This window comes from Cynocephalus volans, chromosome Y (genome assembly GCF_027409185.1).
Source record: "Cynocephalus volans isolate mCynVol1 chromosome Y, mCynVol1.pri, whole genome shotgun sequence".
In the NCBI taxonomy this organism is placed as follows: Eukaryota; Metazoa; Chordata; class Mammalia; order Dermoptera; family Cynocephalidae; genus Cynocephalus; species Cynocephalus volans.
Window position 1 is genome coordinate 8,938,819 of NC_084479.1, and position 21,354 is coordinate 8,960,172.

General features: G+C 48.2%; 1 protein-coding gene across 1 annotated transcript; it reads right to left on the bottom strand.

Moving 5' to 3' along the window:
* Positions 1 to 5,030: 5,030 nt before the first annotated feature.
* On the bottom strand, positions 5,031 to 16,790 carry LOC134368981 (histone-lysine N-methyltransferase PRDM7-like; the record flags this gene model as incomplete). The annotated part of the gene is made up of 9 exons (XM_063085211.1): positions 16,683 to 16,790; positions 14,716 to 14,874; positions 13,360 to 13,512; positions 12,359 to 12,487; positions 8,179 to 8,335; positions 7,372 to 7,473; positions 6,897 to 7,168; positions 6,423 to 6,490; positions 5,031 to 5,283 (listed from the first exon to the last, which is right to left on the bottom strand). Coding segments are annotated over exons 1-9 (1,401 nt in total), but the record flags the coding sequence as incomplete, so codon positions are not given.
* Between the last annotated feature and the right edge of the window lie 4,564 nt (positions 16,791 to 21,354).

Here is a 21,354-nt window from a genome sequence, read left to right on the forward strand (position 1 = left end):
AAAGGAAATAGGCAATGTAGACAGGGTTGTGATTCCCGGTTGGAAAGCAAGATACAGGAGTTTTGAGAAATGGTTTCAGCTCCAGAGCTGTGTGGCCCCGAGCCCCACCCCAAGACCCCAGGGGGTGGGTTCTGTTGATGGGAACTGCAGGGACAGGGAGGCCAGTATTGCAGGGGTTAGTGTTAGGATTACGCTTCGAGGTTTAGGGCTGGATATCATGGTTGTGGTTAGGGTTGGTTCTCAGGTAACCTCAAACACTTCCTTACCTTGAAAGGGCCCAGGCAAGCGCTTCCTCTACTCAGTCGCATTTTTCTAGGATCCCAATTTGCTCCAGCATTTTGTTTAAGATTCCCCATATTACCTTGTGATGTATCCAATGCAGTCAGTCTCCAGCATGTTGTTTAAATCCTGTAACCCTGAACCAGCAAGTGGATGTTTCGGCAACCTTTGATTTCCTTCCTCAGCATTCTGAGCACATCAGGACAGCCACGACACTTCTGACTTTTAGCACTTTTCTTAGAGGACTTAAATGCTGTTTTTGCGACTCTGGGTTTCATCACAACTTCATTGCTTGTGATGCACTTGCCAACTCCAGGTCTGCCTGGCTTTTTCTGTGAACTCACCACCTCTCTGTTTCTCTCTCAACAGCAGAGTCTGATCAGAAATTGGCTCCCACGTTGAATGCTGTATGACAGTCACAGCCCTAAGGGGCAGAGGTCTTCAAGTCTGGGCCTGTGGCCTGCCCACCTAGCTCCCTTGAGTTGTGTCTAGACAGGGCCTTGAGTCACGTGGGGCTCCCAGGCCAGGCAGTGCCCCCGAAGCTCAGAGCCCACCTGGCACAGGATCATCAGCTTTCTCCCCAGTGCCCGCCGGCCTCCCACTGAAGACACACTCAGTCTGTGCAGTGACCTGGTTTTCTTCTCTGTGTGAGGGCTCACTCCCAAGAGGGGACAGGGACAGGAGGAGGAGCAGGGGGTGTAGTGCCATCCCCATCTCCCCCCAGCTCTTCTGTGGAACCCTGGCCCTGGACACCAGCCTTTTATACCCCATCCCAAGCTCCCCAGCTTCAGACAGGTCACAGTGGAGTCCCCAAAATGTTACTCCCATGACTCCATCCATCTACAACCTCCTAGAGCATTCTCCTCCTGAGTCCCCGCCCAGGCAGACTTGTCCCATGACTCCTTCCCTTTTCTAGGCCCCGCCTCCCTCTCCCCCATTTCAGAGACTTAATTTTAGAGGTGGAACTTTTGGGACTGGGGGAGAGGACCTACCCAGGAGCATACCCTGATTATATGTAGGGCAGCCTCAAACCCAGATCCCAGCGGTCTCTCCCCGCCCCCCTTGCACTGTTTCCCGGAGCTGGAGGAGGAGGGACCAAGAGCCCACAGCTGGTGAGGGCTCTGTCATTAAAGGGTTTGGGACCACCCCACCACTGAAGCCCTGCTCTGTAAATGTGCCCCAGATCCTGGGGCTGCAATTGCCTCCTCTGCTATGATACCTGATACCCAACCTGATGACTGGACCCATAGAGAAGAAGTTGGGGCCTTGGCCAACTGGTTTCCTGACTCCTTTTCCTTTTCTCTTGAGTTCCCACTCGTGTCCCTGCCTGGCTTTCGCCTCTGAGGCTACAGAGATGGGGGTAACGGGAGAGACCAAGGGGGCGATGGTGGGGGTGGTCCCCTCCCGACCCATCCTTGTCTCCATCTCCTCCCCTGGTTCTCTCCCTGGGCCCAGGAGGTGATTTAAGTGGACTTGGTTCCCGTGGAGACCCGGCTGAGAGTCTGAGTTCCCGTGGCCTCCCGGACTCTCTCGCCTTTGGAACTGGGGACGAGGTACACAGCCCGTGCTGCAGGTTTGTGTGGGAACAACGTTTATTGGAACAGGAGGCCAGAAGAACATAGAGGGGAGCCATGTGGGACATGGAGGGGATCTGTACCTGTCCATAGCCCGTGAGCCCTTAAGGAACTCCCGCCCCCCACATTTTCTGTCTCGTCTCTGGTCATGAAAGTGGAGGGTGTGTTTGATCGCTTACATCTGTTTCAACACTCCGGGGGAAGGCAAGAGGTCAAAAGACGTTCTCTGAAGCCCCGTCAGTGCTGGGGCGTGGAGGTGTGTGGTGGCCACCTCTCTCTCTGTTGAGATGTGGTTTTATTGCTGGGGCTTCTCTCCTGGGTGTGTCCTCTGGTGTCGGATGAGGTGTGGCTTTTGGCTAAAGCCCCTCCCACACTCCCCGCAGAGGTAGGGCTTCTCCCCTGTGTGTGTCCTCTGGTGTCGGATGAGGTGTGGCTTTCGGCTAAAGCCCTTCCCACACTCCCTGCAAAGGTAGGGCTTCTCCCCTGTGTGTGTCCTCTGGTGTCGGATGAGGCCTGACTTGTTACTGAAGCCTCTCCCACACTCTCCACACTTGATTTTTGCAATTCTTGAGATTCCTACCCCCACAAATAATTTGCCTGTGTCCTCTGGATGCACTTTCTGGGCTGTTCTGGACTCTTCTTCCATCTCACCCTCCCTAGAACTCCCCATTAGTCCTTTGGGTGGACTGGAAAATGTGTTTGAAATTCTCCTCTGCTTTGTCCTTTTATATAAGGGGTTGGACCCTTCTTTGACCTCTTGACCTTCAGCCTTGTCATTCCAGCTGTGTGGATCAGAACGTTGCTGCTCCTGATTCTGACCAACTCGATGGAGATTCCCTGGCTGGAGAAGTTCTCTTGCAGATGTCCCTGGGAAGGTCTGAGAGGAGTGATTGTGTTCCACATGTTGCCTGAGGAATTTCTGACTGGAGAAGGCCAGAGGGCTTGAAGAACATGGGTGGATCTCTGGCTTTTGTTCTGCTGAAAGAGGAAGTTTTTGGTTAGGGGAGGTGTAGACAACACTGTCTGGGACATCTGCTTTGTTGTATGGTAAGGCTTGCTCCCCTAATCATTCCTCATGTGGTAACGCCTGCTGTCTCCCACCGAGTGTTCCTTTACAGTCTTTTTTCATTCCATTTTTGTTCTCTACATCTTCCTCAGAAACCCAGAAATCCTAGGTCAAGGGCCTTGTCTATGTATCAGCCCAACCAGGGACCTTCAGTAGCATCAGAGGCAGCTTCAGTCTTTGTACAGAAAGAACTGCAGTGACTTTGCCACACACACTACAAGTATCTTCTGGGTCATATCATATTGTCTTCTCCCCCTAATCTCTGGGTACTTTTCCTGATAGAGCATCTGCAGCTATTTTGTTCTACTGAGAAATAATAACTGACTTTGGATTACGTAGACGGTGATAGAGTTTGGATGTGTTGTCCCCCCAAAACTCATGTGAAAATCTGATCCCCAATATGGCAGTGTTGGGAGATGTTTGAGTCATGTGGGGCAGATCTCTCATGAATGAATTACTATTCTCCCTGAAAGGTTGCAGTAGTGAGTGAGTTCTCACTCTATTAGTTCCCATGAGAGCTGGTTGTTTAAAAGACCCTACCACCTCCCCCATCACTCTTTCTCTTGCTTCCTCTTGCCGCTTGTACCCGCCAGCTGCCTGCCACTTTCCACCATGAGTAGAAGCAGCCTGAGGCTCATGCCAGATGCAGCTGTCCCAGTATCATAAGCCAAATAAACCTCTGTTCTTTATAAATTACCCAGTCTCAGGTATTGTGTTATAGCAAAATGAAAAGGGGCTATTATGGATGGACTCATCCTTAGTGACTTTTCTTATGAGGGGAATGGGATCTATAAAGTCAGGAGCCACTTCGTCTGGAGATGCACAAATGTAGAAAGCAGTGTAGTGGTTAAAGAACATGTGTAAGTACACCTGAATTTGAGTTTCCCCAGTCAAAGACATTTAATTGAGGACACTTGTGTACCTGGTTCTCCATCAGGAAGTGGGATTCAGAGAGGTCCAGGCCCCCTTGAGTAAAGGACTCTGGTTCCTGCTGCCTAAACTAGATTGTGAATTGCTTCTCTCTGTGTCCACAAATCATAAAATGAAAATATGTCCTTCCTTGGGTGACACGCCAAATATTCCTACTTGAGTTATTTCATTCAGTCTTAGGCCATTGCAAATTTAATAGAAAGTTCTGTTTTAATTATATCCCTAATCAGACTTCTTACCTCCTGACTCCCACCTTTATCCAACCCACCATCCTCTCTTACCTGGAGTCTAAAGTGGCCTCTGATGGGATTACCCACTGCAGTTTATTTTCTGAAAATTAACCAAAACTCCACAATTGTTTCCATCTTAGGAAAATCCCCAGTTTCTGGGCAGGAATCATGGGCACTACATGTCCAGGCTTCTGTGTATCTCTCTGACCTCTGCTCCCTTCTCTGCTTCCTTCACCTGGGTGGTCTCAGCCATTCCTCAAACACCCTCACTCTCTCCTGCCTCAGGGCTGTTGCATGAGCTGCTCCCTCTGCCTGGAGTCCTTTGCCCACAACTCTGCACCTCTCAAATGTTATGTCCTGAGAGGAACCTTCCCTGACCATCCCCTGTCACATCCTCCCTCCCCTCATGATGATCTCTAGGCTCTTTTCTGGATTAGTTTTCTTGAAATCACGAATCACTGTCTGATATGCACATGCCTGTGCGTGTCTGCGTGTTTCCTTAATTCACGTGTCAGCTGCTCAAGAGCACATATTCTGATCATCCTGTTCTGTGTGTATTTCCTGTTCCTGGAACATTGTCTGGCACAGAGTAGGAATTCACATGACAACTAATTGAAATAATGAATGAATGAAAAACAACATATGCATGTTATTTAGAAATATGGAAGAAATTAAGAAACAATTAAAAGAGCCAGAAGAAACTGCCTTGATGAAAGAGCTGGTAGGTGCTTGAGACTTGTTCTTTGTCTCTAAGCCTGTCAGGACTATATGTTGTTATATATTTTTCATACAAAGAAGTTAAAAAATAAAATCAGAACAAAAATTTCAAAATATAAATTGTCCCTAAGAGTCAAAGGCAAATGAAATGAATCCTTAATTTCAGAAGCACCTGATTTGAAATTTTTCCATCTTTAGACTGCATTTTACTCTACTTAAGAGTTGTACCATGAAAATTCCCAAGGAGAATTCTTTCTCTTCTGTTCTATTTAAAGAATAATAGTGGTGCCCACCTCTCCCTGCTGTGAGCTCTTTCTTCCACTTGCTGTCCCGCTTGATACCCAGCTCCTGGCCGTATTCATCTCCGTACCAGACCAGCAGTTCACAGCCCGGCCTGATGACCTGGCAAGTTCGATAGAAGATCTGCCCGTGGTATTGAAAGGCCACCAGGTTCTGCTCCTCATCATCCCGGGCACAGTTCACATACCTGGGGTTGAGGCAGACAAAGGGACAGAAAATAACAGGCAGTGAGTCTCCACTACCTGCCAGGGCCGTGTTGGGCTTGTCACCAGACGGTCAAGGCCCCCATGCTGTGACTGCCCATGCCGTTACCCTCCTCCAGGAACCTGCTGTTCATACCTAAGCCTCTTTCTCCAAGTCCTGCTTATGGTGCTCATCCTGCCTGGAATGCTTTTCCCCCCTTGCCTACTTAACCATTCTTCAAAGCCCAATTCCAGACTTACTTCCACCTTGATTGGCCATAAAACACTGACTTCTCACTTCTCTAAACTCTCAATCGATTTCTACTTATACCACAGAATTTGCTGTTTAATCAGTCATGTACTCCGCTTCTAGATTAGCTCACATTATTCTATACTCACCCCAAGTCTATCTTCTTTTAAGAGACCTTTCTCTAATCTCCCATAGTTTACCTAGGTGCCATTCACCTGCCTCCCTGGGTTCCCATAGAAACTTAGAGGTCCCTTTGTCCTAGCATGATAATACAGAATAATAACAGCATGTCCATATTCTTATCTTCTAATAAAATAAGAGCCCCTCATGGAAAGGGGCTGGTCCATGCAGCACAGAGGCCCGTGACCACCCTGCAGCTCACTTCTCAGGCTTCAGGTTTTAATTTCATTGAAGCTGGCAAGATTTCCTGCCCTCACAGATTAAAGGTCCCTTGTTTTAGGTTGTCTTGGCCTTGTGTACTTCTCCTATAACCAAATGTTTCACATCTGCCCGCAATAGTCCTCCATGAGGGCATGGGTTGTGTGATCTGTTCATGTGATGTACTCCATTTTCTAAACAAGAATATAGTAAGTGCTTAATAAATGCTGATTAGATAAATTAAAGTGTGAATCCAGCATCCCCAATGAATCTAGGCTCCTCAGCGTTTATCCTGGTGCCCCAATTTTGTCTATCATAGAGATTTAGTTTTTTCATAAAAGAAATGGTAATATTTATATTTTATCTCTTTTTTTCCTGGATGTTCATAATATGAAAGAACATTGTAAGGAGAACAGAGAGTGTAAAAACCATCGAGGGAGGCATGCTGAGGAGGAAAGAAGCTGAGCTTGAGAGAGATGAGTGTCCCTGCTGGAACCCGAAACCTATTGGCCTTACCTCATCCAGTTGGCCCGAGATTTGTCCTTTCCATCCACATACTCATAGCGGTTTCTCCCCTTGGTGATCTGAGTTTCAGAAAAATAAGTTAGTCATTTTGGGGGTTGAGGGGCAGGTAATAATCAGAATTATTTTATTCTACTGTCATCCATGCATTTGAGCCTGCATGGATTCAGCCGCCAATGGTGACACATGCTGTGTACTCCTCAGCATCATCTACACATCTGAGTTGATTTGTCCAGTCAGAGCTGAGGCCCCATAGGGAGAATGCACTTTTTTGTCTCTGTGCCACTTTTCTCCCACTCACCCTCTGACCTTTAAATAGTAGTTCCAGGTTCATGCAAAGACCACTAAGTACACAGAGCTAACCATGTTGCCACTATCCATGTTCTAGCATGTAGAAGGTGATGTCCCACCAAAGGCACAGAAGGGATATAGGAAGCCAGAAGATGGGGTAAGATAGGCCCTTCTCACCATCCAGGAGTAGCCACTGTTGGCTGCCTCTTCATCTTCTGTGATCTGGCCCTCAAAGGGGCCAAAGTGCAGATCCAATGGCAGATCGGATGCCTCATTCCATACTCCAAGCCCGGCCTCAGGGATGCCCGATGGCCCAATTCTCAGCCCAGAGGGCAAAGTGAGGGCTGAGTAGTTGGGATGCCCCTTGTCCACTGCACTGTCCTTTACAAATGTAGGGGGTCCATGAGCCGCACAGCTGTCGATGAAGAAGTCCTGGCATTTCTCACAATCTGGAGGCGAGAGCAGCAGGGATTTGGAAAAGTATAGTGCGTGTTCCTGGATATAAAGAGCTTCAGAAAGAGCCCAGCAGTTACATAATTTAGCCTCAATCCAAGACACCAGAGTAAAGGAATGATTTGGGGTCAAACAACAAGATAAAATTATTGTACCAGGACATAGCCTTCTCCATGAGTGGGCCAAAAGGGTCACTTACACAGGTAGTCATCATCCTGAGGCTCATCGACCTCTTTGTATGACCGACCCTTTCTTTCTCGCAGGCTGTACACCTTCATTTCAATCTCCTTTCTCTCGAGTTCTACATTGGAGAAGAGTAAGTGAGTGAAGTTAGGAGTCTGGAGTGTTTGTTTCTGTTTTTTCAGAAGATGTGAAATCTCTTACCATCAAATTATTATCTATCCTTCTACATACTCTGGCTCCCCACCCCTTCAGTACCTCTTAACTATTATTTCAGAGAGACTAAAACTCCACACTGACTACAGATGCATAAGTCAATTTTAGTTTCTGGATTCCCATGATCAGATTGAACCTCCCAAACTTTCTACTTACAAAACAGTTCATTCATGCATTTATTTATCCACAAAATATTTGTTGAGCGTGCATTACATATTAGGCATGGAACAAAGGCATGGATGTACAATAAGAAAATGTGGTCTCTATTATCACAGATGTATGTATCAGTTCTTTTATATTTAATTTAATGCTTTTAAAACATATATGAGCTACATGTGTTTATCTTCATTTTACAGATTAGCTTTAAGGAGTGCAGAGAATTTATAATGTCTGCCCAAGGCCCTAATGATTCTGCGTGGATTAAAACAAGCGTGTGACTTCAGAGTTGGTGTTCCCACATGCTATTCAGTACAGTACCTAACTTCTGGTCTCAGCATAGTCCAGCTTAAGTGCAGGCCTATTGAAAGTCTACCCCACATATCTAGACCATACTCATCAACTTTTCTAAAGGACCTAGAGGGGATAAAGTCCCCAAATTATTTTCTCTTACCCAATTTTTGTCTAGAGTGCCATCTGGAGGTACTTGCTTCTGCAGGAGGGGACACTCGTTTCTGGGCCTTCTCTGAGTCACTTGTGTTCAGTAAATCTGTTGTTCCGGGCAATTTCTTCAAACTAGATTCATTACTTAACAGTGCCCTGGACATTCCCTTTAATGTGAGAGTCACATATTAAAAACCAACATACATTTATTTAGTTTCTTAGGGCTTGCAACATGTTTTCACATGTAGGAGTTTTGTTCAACAGTCCCTTGAAAAACCTGGAGTGTCTGAATACCAGAGAGAAAGGGAAAGGCCTGATTGGGTAGTGACTCCAGGACTAGAACCCATGTCTTAAGGCTCTTTTCTTTCAACTTTCTCTATATATGTGAGAGTGAGGGAGGGAGAATATTTTGGAATACTAGCCGGAGACTCAACCAGGTCTGTGAAAGAAGGAGGTAGGGGCTTATAGAGAAAAAGAGGGGATCTTCTATGAACTAGTAGACTTTTGATGGAAAGAGAAATGTAGAAAAGCACAGAGGGTACAACACACATCTAGAAAATGAACAGTGAGGTTGGGAAGAGAAGAAACAGTTGGTATAAATGTATGCAGACAACTAAGAAAGTGATGCTAAGAGTTGCAAACTGCCATAACCTGGAAGGAATATTTAACTTTGGAATTGAATGAACTGGTTCCTGTACCAATTCTACTTAAGTAAGGGTGTACTATTAGTTAATTCTACTCAGCTTTCTGATCCATAAATTGGCATGCATTCTCATTCTTAATGGTATAGTGAACATGAAATGCAATAATGTTCACCAAAGTGTTTTGTGAGTTGTTAAATACAGTGCAAACATGAGATTAATAATTTCTCTTATAGTCCCGACATCGATTTACCTCCTCAACCATCTCTACAGTTGAAATCTAATTCAAAGATATTATCTTCAGCATTACTTGACCCTGTTACACGTATTTTAATTTGCAAAACTTGGAATCATTCAGAAAACATTCAGGGGGCCCTCAGGGGCTCTAAGCCTCGCCTGGGACTCCTGAGAAAAATCGGGTATGGACCATGCTCTCAAAGAGCTCACAATACAGAAGCAGCAGGCTAAATAAATGATTCGAAACAGCATGACATTTGCCTAATTTGGGCCCAGAGAAAGGAGTAGTTACTTCTTCCTACAGGAAGGAGAGTTTAAAATCAGTACCAGGATGCATTTCTACTGGATAGTGTAAAATACATGAAGTGCTAAGTCATTTTCCTATCTGTTGTTTCTCAGTCAAACCTCAAACTTCTCAGGGCCTGGAGCAACTTTCTCACATCTGAATGCATCCCTTGTGAGAGAGTAGGAACTATCTCCGTCTTCCTCTGGGACCGTGCGCAGTGCAAATTGACTGTATATTTGCAAGTTTCCCTCAGAGTGTCTTAGCGTATCTCTCACTTAGCACAGCAGACAAGAATTAGGTTGAAATAATCAGTCCGATGAATAATGTAAAGGTGTCCGGGTAAGGCAGCATGAACTTTACAAAACACGAAAGTTTTAATGAGCTTGTAAGTACTTTAGAGAATGAAGGAGTATTGGATTAGACTGAACCACTACTGACTGTGATCTCAAACATTTCTGTAGCTCAGTTTTTTCATCCACAAAATGGTTATAGTTATAGTTGTAAGGTTTGAGTGAGTTTATTCATATAAAATGCTTAAAATAAAGTCTGAAATATTGCAAAAATAAAACGAGTGGTAGTGATTATTGTTGCTCTTCTTATTAACTCTTAAAATGATGATGTCAGACATTGTGCTGAAGAGATCAGAAAAGAAAGGCAGCAGTCCTAGGATACTCTGCACATTCTCCTTCCCTTACATGCGTTTGGATCTTCCATGAGGAAGATGGACTTGTCGATAGGATTTTTCAGTTACTCACCTTCTGGTGTTTACTCTGTCCCACTCTGAAGGCCGCCCGAGGAGGTTTGACTAAAAGGTGATGAGAAATCAGTGTTTTGGTCGGTAAATATTTGCCAGCTCAGAAGATTCTCATTAGGGACAGAGAATTCTGAACTAGAGTGACAATTCCAAGTATTATCCAAGGGTGATTTGAAAACGGTTTCTGAAGTAACATTAAGACCTTTGCTTCTATTGGAGGCATTGCTAATTTTCTTAAAATGTTTTTTAAAAATAGAACCCTGTATCTTGGTGTTAACACCACTCTCTCACCAACTGAGGTAAATGGTCACCCACCAAAAAGCAAAGAAAACAACACCAAACCTCATCTCTGCTTCATCTTGTGTTCACAAGGTTTCCATTACATTTATCTTTTAAAAAATGAATTGGCTTAACTTTCATGAAAAAACGCTAAACAAAACCACACAATGGAGGAAAGGACAGTCTCTTCAAGAGACAGTATGGGGAAAACTGGATCGCCATATGCAAAAGAATGGAGATTGACCCTTATCTTACACTACATACAAGAATAACATCAAAATAGATTAAAGACCTTAATCTAACACCCAAAAGTATAAAACTCCAAGAAGAAGACATGGGAGAAAGCTTCAAGAAATCGAATTTGGCCATGATTCCTTGGAAATGACACCAAAAGCATCAGTGACAAAAGCAAAAATAGACAAAGAGGACTATGTAAAGCCTGAAAACTTCTGAGCACTGAAAGAAAAAATCAGTGGAGTGAAAAGGCGACCTACAGAATGAGAGAAAATATTTACAAACCATATGTCTGATAAAGGGTTAATACCTAGAATATGTAAAGAACTCCTACAACTCAACAACAACAAAAAAAACTCAGTTAAAAAATGGGTGCTATGACTGGATTTTGCTCCTCCAAAATTCATATGTTGAAATTCTAATTCCTGGTGTGATAATATTGGGAGATGGAGCTTTGGGGAAGTAATTCGGGTTAGATGAGTTCATGAGGGTGGGGCCCTCATGATGAGATTAGTGCTTTTACAAGAAGAGGAAGAGAGAGATTTCCCCCAAGAGGTGGAAGCAACCTAAATATCCGTCAACAAGTGAATAGATATAGAAAATGTGGTATATAAATACAATGGGCTATTATTCAGCCTTAGAACATAAAGAAACCCTGCCAGTGCTATGACGTGGATAAACCTTGAAGACATTTTGATAAGTTAAAGAAGCCAGTCACAATAAGACAAATATGGCATGGTTCACTTATATGAGGTATCTAAAGTAATCAAATTCATAGAAACAAAGTAGAATTTTTGCCAAGAACTGGGGCAGGAGGAAATGGTGTGTTGTTGTTCAACGGGTGTAGCTTTAGTCATGCAAGATGAAAAAGTTCTAGCAGTTTCTTGCACATCAGTGTGTATATAGTTAATAATATCAAACACTCAAAAATTGTTAGGAAGGGTAAGTTGACGTTGTGTGATTTCTCATAAAAAATCTCAAAAGGAAAAAAAAAATTCTTGTAGAAATCCCACAAGATTTCTCGATAAGAGACGATAAACTGACTAAGGTGGGGATCAACTGAGTCCAGATAATGATGTATGACAAACCATGGGGTTAGTCATGTCTTCTTCTAAGACCGTTGATCCAATAACTGAACTATTAAGACATTAGGGTTAGAAAGCTTTTTGGTGGATTTACAGTTCAATGAAAGTTTAGTTAATTTCCCGCTGATTAATTAACAATGTCTAGCAAAACCAGTCTTTCTTTTATTACTTTAAAGAATGATAAACTTTAAACATATAGAACAGTGTGGAGAATAATGCTGGAAAACCTATAAATCCGTCACCATCCAGTCCCATTTCAACATTCGGACACAGCTGGTTGAAATGTTTTCATTTCGACTTTTTATTTCAAAATTCAAAAATAGACATAAAACAGACAAAAGAGCTAACTATGACGCAGTGAAGCCACCTGCCAGCCCTTCCTCCTTCTCTTGTGATAATAACTTCTGAGTTTGGTATTTCTTACTCACATTCAGATTTTTATAAATTTAGCACTTATTACTGTATCTGTAAATAAAATATGTAATTATTTTACAGGTTTAAAACCTTTATATGAATAGCCTCTTACTGTATATACTGTACTGCACCTTGCTTGTTTGTTGAACATTTAGGTTTTTGAGAGAACATGGTCTCCTTTGTTAACTCCTGAGATAAAGCCGAGACATCAACCCAGGATGGTTTCAGGAGGTCACCTCTAATTCCTCCTGGCCCCTCACCTTTCTGCCGAGGTGTCCATTCTTCATCAGAATCCTCAGTGTCATCCACATGGTGCTTGGTCTGCCTTCGGTGACACAGGAAAGCTGGTTGAGAGGCTCTGAGACCTGGAAAGAAGCCAAATCTTTGTCCTAAAAGAGAAGAGGTGAGAGGAGGAACAAAGGGTGGTGGCAATGGAAAGCACCACAAAGCCAGTGTGGCTCAGCGCGTGCTGGGAGAGTCTTGAACAAGGTCAAGATGTGAGCTCTGCATGACTAGTGCTGATACTCAGCTGTGCACTGACAAAAAAAAAAAAAAAAAAGATGAAGAAGAACAAAATTTCCCCTCCAGATTTGTCTCCATACAGAAGGGAACTGTGGGCACATGCAGCTGCCTAAGAGAGAGCCAAAATAATACGGGGACAGAAGACCTGTTTTATATTTCGCAGGCCAGTCTGCAACCAGCACTTGAAGTTACCTAAATTAATCAGCACATTATCGTTCCTTCTCACATTCCTATAGTGAATTTTCTCCAGTTCTCCCATCTCTGCCCATTCTTCCTTGGAGAAGTATATGGAAATGTCTTTGGAAGCATCTTTAGCCTAGAGAAAATAACATAGTTCATCAGTGATTTACTGCACACATCACAAGATCGAGTGGGGCCTTTTCTTCTGCCTTGTAATCTTAACCAGCAGAACATAGCCTGGGGTCTTGGGGTGGTCTCTGTGAAACAAGGATAAAGATGTTCGTTACCTCCCTCCCCAGATTGTGTCCTGTTTGAGAGAACACAGCATTTTCCTAGCTCTCCCCAACACAGAGAGTTTGATTCTAGTGTCCTTTTCTCCCTCATGTCCCAGACAGGACCAATTGTCCGCATTGCATGCACATGCACAGCCAGGGTCACACAGAGTTGCAGGCCACAAGTCTGCGGCCCTCCAGACACCAGCTGCTTGTCACTAGTACCCCCTCTCCATCCTTCGTACAAATCCTGCTTGGAGCTTCGCTCGACTTCCCCCACCTCTCACCGTGGGCTTCCGCCCTGTTCTCCCTGCATCTCCCTCAGGGTTCTCCTCCGGGGAGCTGTTGGAGCTCATGGTGCTGGGACAGGATGGCAGGCCCTGCTCCACCTCCAAGGCGGAGAAGGTCCCGTGAGTCTCCCAGCTGCAAGGCCAAAGCTCCTGTGGAAAGAGAGGTTGTTGAGAGGGGGCCAGAGCCCAGACCACTGCCCAGAGCCAGGCTCTGTCTTCTCCACTTGGCCAGGGTGTCCAGACCAGGAAGATGTGGGGACCCTGCAAGGACTGGAGGGTGTTGGGGAGGTCTGAGGGCTATTGACGGGATGGGGGGGGTCTCTGCTGGCCATCACAGACCACCTAATGTAAGCTGTTTTGTTTCAGTTCCCCTGCATCTTGACGCATCTGAGGAAGGGTGGCAAAGGTGACTGAGGGTCAAGGCTAGGGGTCTTCAAGGGGATTCCTGAGGTGTGAGGGCTAGGGGAGTCCCATGGAGACCTTGAGGCCCCCTGACTGGTGGGACTCAGGTTACACTGACCAGCGGGGATCTCCTCCAGCGAGAGGAAATGAACATTTCTCATAGGAAGGCTTCCGGGATCTCCACCAGGAGATTCTGGAAAACTCTGGGAGTAAAGCAGCCTGGATCTCTAAGGAGCAGCAATCCCTCAGGCTGAGGAGATTTGGGGTCTCCAAGGCCAATGAGATTTGGGGTCTCTCAGGCTGAGGTTCTGGGGGTTTCTCAGGTCGAGGGGATTTGGGGTCTCTCAGGCTGATAGTATTTGGGGTTTTTCAGGACAAGATTTTGGGTCTTTCGTGCTGAAGAGATTTGGGATGCTCAGGTTGAGAGGCTTTGGGATTCATCAGGTAAAGTGAATTTGGGGTCTCTCAGGATGAGAGGATGTGGCATTTTTGAGGCTGAGGAAACTCGGGGTCTCTCAGGCTAAGGAGATTTGGGGTCTCTCATTAGGGGGCATTAGGCTCTCTGACACTGACGTTATTTGGGGGTCTTTGAAGCTGAAGGACGTTTCCAGGCTGAGCAGGATCTCTAAGGTTGGGGAAAATTGGTCTCTCTGTGGCTGCGGTATTTAGGGTTTCCCAGGCTGAGGGGGTTGGGGTGCCTTAGGCTGAGGGGAATTGTAATTCCTCAGGCTTAGGGTGTTTGGGCTCTAAGCATTAGAGGATTTGGCGTTCCTGTGGGTGAACGGTAGATTTGAAGGTGTCTGAAGCTGAGGTGCGTCGGGGTCTCAGGCCGAGGGGGTTTGAGGTCGGTCCAGGTTAGCGGATTCGAGGTCTCTTTGGGATCAGGGGATCTGGGGTTTCCCAGGCTGAAATTTGAAGGTCTTGGGCTGAAGGTTTACAAGGGTTTCTTACTGCACGGCAAAGACTTCCCGAGTTCCTGTCAGTCTCCCTGGCTTTCTCCTGCCGCGCGGCCCACCCTGGCCTGGCGCCCGCTCGGATCCTCTCAGGAGGGAGACGACCGTTGAAACGGCCACGCAGCCGCCGGTACCACCAAACCGCCAATCCGAGCTCCTGCCAATAAGCGATCAGGAGGGGATAAAGGGGCGGGGAGTAGGGCGGAACCTAAACCTGTCAGTAATAGGCACCACTTCTTTCCCGCCTGGTGGACGATCCTGCCCAAAACTTCAGGCATTCGCCATTCTGGGTACTGCGCATGCGTCAGTCAAGAAGCCTCGAGTCCTGAAGAGCAGTCTCTCAGGTCGTGACCGGCCTTACAGGCTTGTCATGAGGCACAGATCTGGCTCTCAGCACTAGCGTAGCCTTGCCCCGCGGTCCTGTCCACAGGGGATCTCAAAGGGGTTAGGGTTAGGAGTTATGGTTAGGGTGAGGGTTAGGGTGAGGGTGAGGGTTAGGGTTAGGGTGACGGTTACGGTGAGGGTGAGGGTTAGGGTGAGGGTGAGGGTGAGGGTTAGGGTGAGGGTTAGGGTTAGGAGTTAGGGTTAGGGTGAGGATTAGGTTTAGGGTTAGGGTTAGGGTGAGGGTTAGGGTGAGGGTGAGGGTGAGGGTTAGGGTTAGGGTTAGGGTGAGGGTTAGGGTGATGGTGAGGGTTAGGGTTACGGTGAGGGTTAGGGTTAGGGTGAGTGTTAGGGTTCGCGTAAGGGTTACGGTGAGGGTGAGGGTGAGGGTTAGGGTTAGGGTTAGGGTTAGGAGTTAGGGTTAGGGTTAGGAGTTAGGGTTAGGGTTAGGGTGAGTGTTAGGATTAGGGTTATGGTGAGGGTTACGGTGAGGGTGAAGGTTAGGGTGAGGGTTAGGGTGAGGGTGAGGGTGAAGGTTAGGGTGAGGGTTAGTGTGAGGGTTAGGGTTAGGTTTATGGTTAGGGTTAGGGTGAGGGTTAGGGTTAGGGTGGCTCCAGAGGAGGATCCTACCTGCCACTTCCAGCTCCTTCTCAATTATGTTTCTGCAATGGGGAAAAGAGATAAATCTCCTGAAAACAGTGACTGATGCAGCTCCAACCTCTCAAAGAGGTGGACCCTTCCCACAAGTGTGGGCTGTGTTTAGTGACGTCTTCCAAGAAGGACATCATTGGGGAGAGAGTCACTGAACAGGGACACACCTGACAAACACTCTGCAGCCAGGTGGCCAGGATTGGCTTCCCCAATGGAGGGTCAGGTTGGCAGCAAGTGCCTTTGACATGAGGTGCTGAAGGGGACACCCTGCTCTGTGGTCTACCCCCAAAACCCTTAACCCCGTGTCAACCTGAGAAAATCTCCAGACAGAGGACATCCTACAGCCATTGGAGCAGAAGAACTACAGGCAGTCACAGCCAAGGAGCCTGAGACGTGAGGACGATACATATCTGTTTCTTCTGGGCATTGGGGCAGGAGGCCTTCAGGGAAAGCTAGTGAAATCAAATGAGGTGAGGAGTGACAAGCATGTAACAGTGTCAGCCCTCCAATGGGACAGGTGCCTACACTCACATCACAGGTGGACTGTGGGAAAAGGTGGCCAAGGGCCAGGGGCTACCCACTCCACCATCTGCAAGTTTTCTGAAAGTCTTAAAGTTTTCCAAAGTGAAAAGATTTTTTAAAAGCTTACATAACATCCAAACAAACCCCAAAACCTAGACATGAAGACCCTAAACTGTAAGTGGCACCTGTTTCTGGTGGCAGGATTACACGTGGCTTTTATTTTCCTCTCTTCTGTGTTTTCCAGACTTTCCATAAGGAACCTATGTACAGATACTTTTAAAATGAAGAAAAGCATCCTTTAAAACATGAAATCACTTAAAAAAATTTTTTTTAAAGATTTTTCAGAAGGATTAAACAGCTGGAAGTTTTGAATGAGGTGTCAGTGGATGGGTGGTCACACCCGGCACTCACCTTGTCCGTGGATCTGGAGGGGCAGAGCCGGTACCTGTGGCCCCGGAGACCAGTCAGGCACCGAGTGGTGGTCCCCGTGTCACACAAGCAGTGGCCTAAGCGAGTCATGGCGGGTAGTGGGTGGGATCCGGACGCAGGGGCGATGGGTGGCCTCAGCAGCCCCCATCCTCAGGTGCCCGTCTGAGACTGCATGCGGGGCAGCTCCTGCCCCCACCGGCCTGCAGTGACCGTGCAGGCCATCCACGGGTGTGGGGTTGGGGTCGGACTCACCTCAGCTCTGACGTGTGGCCCGTCCTGCAGGATCTGATTGTCCATGTGAGGGATGTGAGCCACCCCGAGACGGAGTTGCAGAAAGCCAGTGTGCTGTCCGCCCTGCAGGGCCTGGGCCTGCCCACCCCGCTCCTGGACTCCACGGTGGAAGTGCACAACAAGGTGGACCTGGTGCCCGGGTGAGCCAAGGATCCAGTGCCGGCTGAGCATCCCGTTCCCCAGGTGTGGCCATCAGGCGGGCAGGGGTGATCTCAGGACAGTTCCTCGTTCCCAGCCTGGGGTTTGCCTCCGCCTCTGCCACCTCTTTTCAGTCTTCCATGTCCTAACCATCCAGTGGGGCTGGTGTCTTCACCTTGCACCAATTAAAATGTCACAAGCCGGCTGTGGGTGGGTGACATGGGGACCCTCTTCTCGACAGGTCATCCCTGAGTCTGAGCCGGGTCTGTGTCCTCTCCAGGTCTGTGTCCTACCCTGGCAGGTACAGCCCCACAGAACCAAACGTCCTGGCTGTGTCCGCCCTCCTGGGGCATGGGCTGGAGGAACTGAGAACTGGGCTGGAAGAGTCAGTTTTGAGAGCCACCAGGAGATGGGTCCTTACCCTCCGTGTCCGCCTGGCAGGGGCCCAGCTCAGGTGAGCGGCCTTGGTGGGCGGGAAAGGGCGATGACCTGGGTCCCAGCGCCAGGCCCAGAAGTGGGCCTTTGGGTGTTTGGGGAGAGCCACAAAACAGGCAGAGCACCCCCAGCTTTAGATGTGCAGGCATCAGCTGGGATTATTTTTTTAATTGATTATGCATATTCATGGAGCACAGAGCTATCACCTCCTGTGCCCAAGATGTGATGATCAGATCAATACTCTGTGTGCCCCTCACCACAAATTGCAGTTATTCCCTGTGTCCCCACCCAACCTCTCCCCAGCATCCCTCCCCCTGCCCCCCTCCACCCTGGCAACCCTAGGTCTGTTTTCTGCAAGTAGCTGGGATGTTTCTGAAAGGACCTGAGCTGTGTTAATGACTCAGCCTGCGTACACCAGGTGCCTAATATGTGCTCATGGACATTCTTGGGCTACAGGCTGTACCTCCCTGAGCAACACAAGGAGGTCTGAGCAGGGGCTTGGGGGTGGCTAGGCTGTCCTCCAGGGTATTTATGCTGAAACTGACCAAATGGGTGGAGGGTCCTCACGGTCTTCATGGAACGTGCTCCTCCGTCCCCAGCTGGCTGTACAAGGAGGCAACTGTGCAGCAGGTGGACGTGATACCTGAGGACGGGGCAGCCGATGTTACAGTCACCTTCAGCAACGCCACCTATGGCAAATTCCGGAAGCTCTTTCTGGAATGAAAAGACACCCTCGGCCAGCGAATCGCATTTTTCCAGCATCAGAGCAGAGCAGGCCACCTCCGCCTGTGTGTGCCTGGGCGTCTGCTGCCAATGACGACACCACGGTGGGGCTGGTGTCACCTCGGAGTGGGCGGCTGGAGTGTCAGCTCTGAACCATCCAGGCCAGCCATCAGTGTGTGGCAAGAACTGGTTTCCCTCTGGGATGTTTCAGTGACGAGGTATTAAAAGCTTTGTTCTGAGGCGCCTCAACTGGCATTTCTAGTTCTTTCAGCGCGTGCTGGGCACCGGGTGTTCACGGACTCAGAGACTGCCCTGCTGTCCCCTTGCTGGTGTCGAGACACAGCCCAGAAAGCTCCCCACAAAGGTAAAAGAGAAAGAAAACAGTTTTATTATTGGAAAAGCAACAAACCAGGAACACCGCTAAGAGATCGCAGAGACAGAGAGAATCTCACCTTCCTAAATGCAGGTGGATACAGCCCATCACATACACATCCATTGTCTTTACCCAAAAGAAAAGTGAAACTACTTGCATCTTTTCAAGGAGTGGGAAATTACCTCTTAGAGCAAAACTCCAACAAAGGCAGGGAGACAGGGCCCCACTTAATGCTCACGTTGCACAGGAGGCTTCTCGGCTCCTGGAAAGACATTCACGGGATGCACAGCTGGCCCCAGGCTCATTCAGATTTTAAAGTGATCTGCAGAGTCGGAGACACTGAGGGAGCCCTGCGAAGGCACGTTTTCCTAAGGAAATGCCTGAGAGAAGACGGGTAGTGTCCTTTTTCCCTTTTGGCACTAAAGAAAAATCGTATTTTTTTCTTAGGTTTACATTCAACTTATAGTGGTCAGTGTTTTTGAGTTCCAGAATTCAGCATTCAGGGATAAGTTCAAAAAACAAAAAGAAATCTGTACCCCTCTCCTGAGTGTGTGAATGGGGTGCGTGTGAACTTCTCCAATGGCGGGCCAGGTGGCCCTGCTGTACACACAGCCCTGCCAGACACACGGCCCCTCCTGTTCCCTCCCACTCCCCCCAGCTCAGTACCTGTCCTTCCCACACCTCTCACAGGTGAGGAGAGTAGGCTCCAGGGCTGGGGCCGTGTCCTGGGACCCACAGGTGAGGACAGAGCTTGCACGTGGTCCCAGCTGCACCCTCTGTCTAGCCCTTTGCCCCCAGCCTCACAGGGTGGATGACACGTGCAGGTCGCCCAGGCTTTACTAAGTGGAGCAGAACAGCCCCCTCGTCTGGGACAGGGACCAGTAGGTGAGGAGACCACTGAAGGCCTCAGGACTTGGTGGCTGGAGACGGGTGCTTCCCCCAGCCCATCTGGTTCACTGGGCTCTGCTGTGGAGGAGTCACTTCACTGCAACTTTGGAGACTCCTCTGTGGGCTGTGAAGCATCGTGCTTGGGCAGTGCCTCCTGGGGGCTCGTGGGGTACAGCCCACCGCTTGCCAGCCTGTGGCCATCCCGGGGCTGTGCCCACTGTGCTCCTAGGAGCTCTCCCAGACACCCCCTCCTGGGACTTGCAGGGCCAGATGGCTCCCGAGACCTCTCCCCATCTGCAAGGCCAGCTTGTCCTCCCAGGTCTGGCTCCAGACTGTGTCTGGTCCTGTCCAAGTCTTCCCTGTCTGGGTGACACAGGAATGGCCGCACGGGGTCTGGTCTCCTGGCTGTCCTCCAGCACCCACCTGGCCACTCTCGTGGTCTCCACCCTGACTCAGACACTGAGGGAGAGCGTGGCCCCCACTGCTGCCTCAGGCACAGCCCAGTGAGAGACCCCCTGCAAGGAGCTCGGCAACACAGGGGCCTTCATGTGGGAAGGGAGAGGGTCTCAGGGAGCCCAGAGGGGAGGGTGGGGGCCTCAGGGAACCCAGGGGACAGGGTTGGGTGTCTCAGGGAGCCCAGAGGGGAGAGGGGGGTCTCAGGGAGCCCAGAGGAGGGGGTGGGGGTCTCATGCAGCCCAGAGGAGATGGTGGGTGTCTCAGGGAGCCCAGAACAGTGGGTGGTGGGCTTCGTGTGGGATAGGCACAGGTGTAGCACCCCATCCTTCCCAGCTCCCAGTGTCTCCAGTCTCCTTGCTTTGCTGCTGGGCCTGTCCCTTCCCAGTTCCTCAATCTGGCTGTACCAGAGCACTGGGGTCCTGAGAACAAACCCCGTTGGGTGGGAGGAAAGCAGGACTCAGAGGAGGGGGTCTGCGTTGGGCTGATCCCCATGGGGGCCCCTCTCCCGGATCTGTCACGTGACGCGTTGCGAGAGAGCCCGAGGTGTACCCGTGTCACATAGGTCCCCTTGCAAACGTTATCGGGTAGTGACACAGAAGCTGCACTGTCTGCTATGAAGGCGGGAAGGTGGGCCAGACTCAGCCCTGCACGGGGCTGGCGTTCTGTGCACAGAGCAATGGAGTCCCTCCCCGCCGGAAAGCTCTTTCTGACAGAGCATGTCTCTTTGAACTCAAAAGCTTCAGAAGTTCGTCTTTAAAATTCAATACACAATCTTTACTTAATGTCCCCATGGAGGAGCTTAAATCATGCAAAACTCAAAACTTTGACCCAATCCTTGAGTTTCTATGACAAAAGTAACCTGAGGAGGAGAGAGGCAAGATTTTATTGTTTTCTTTTAACTCTGTGATCTGAAAAAAGTGTTCGATCAAGGTAACATTTTCTAGATTCTTCCCATGGATTATTCTGAAATCTACCAAAATTGTCTTGGCTGTTTACATGGTCACAAAAACCCGTAAAGACATTTGACTTTAATTTCTTTTAATCTCTGGAATTAAACGAGTCATGCTGAATAGCACAGACGACGGAATCATGATACGGGTTTAGTGGAAACACTGGCCAGTGTCACAGACTTATCCTTAAACGTGTTCCTTCATCTCCATCGTGTTCTTCCTGAGCATCAAGCTTTGGGCTGCTGGATCCAGGAAATTCATGGGTCTGAGGTAGCCAGTGGGTGGTGGCCCATGAGTTTGTCCTCCTGGATTTCAGGTACCTTCATAGAATCATCGCAACTGGATACCGAAAGTATAAGCAGATTTTCCTCTGGAGAACGACTAATTGGATTCCAAACAA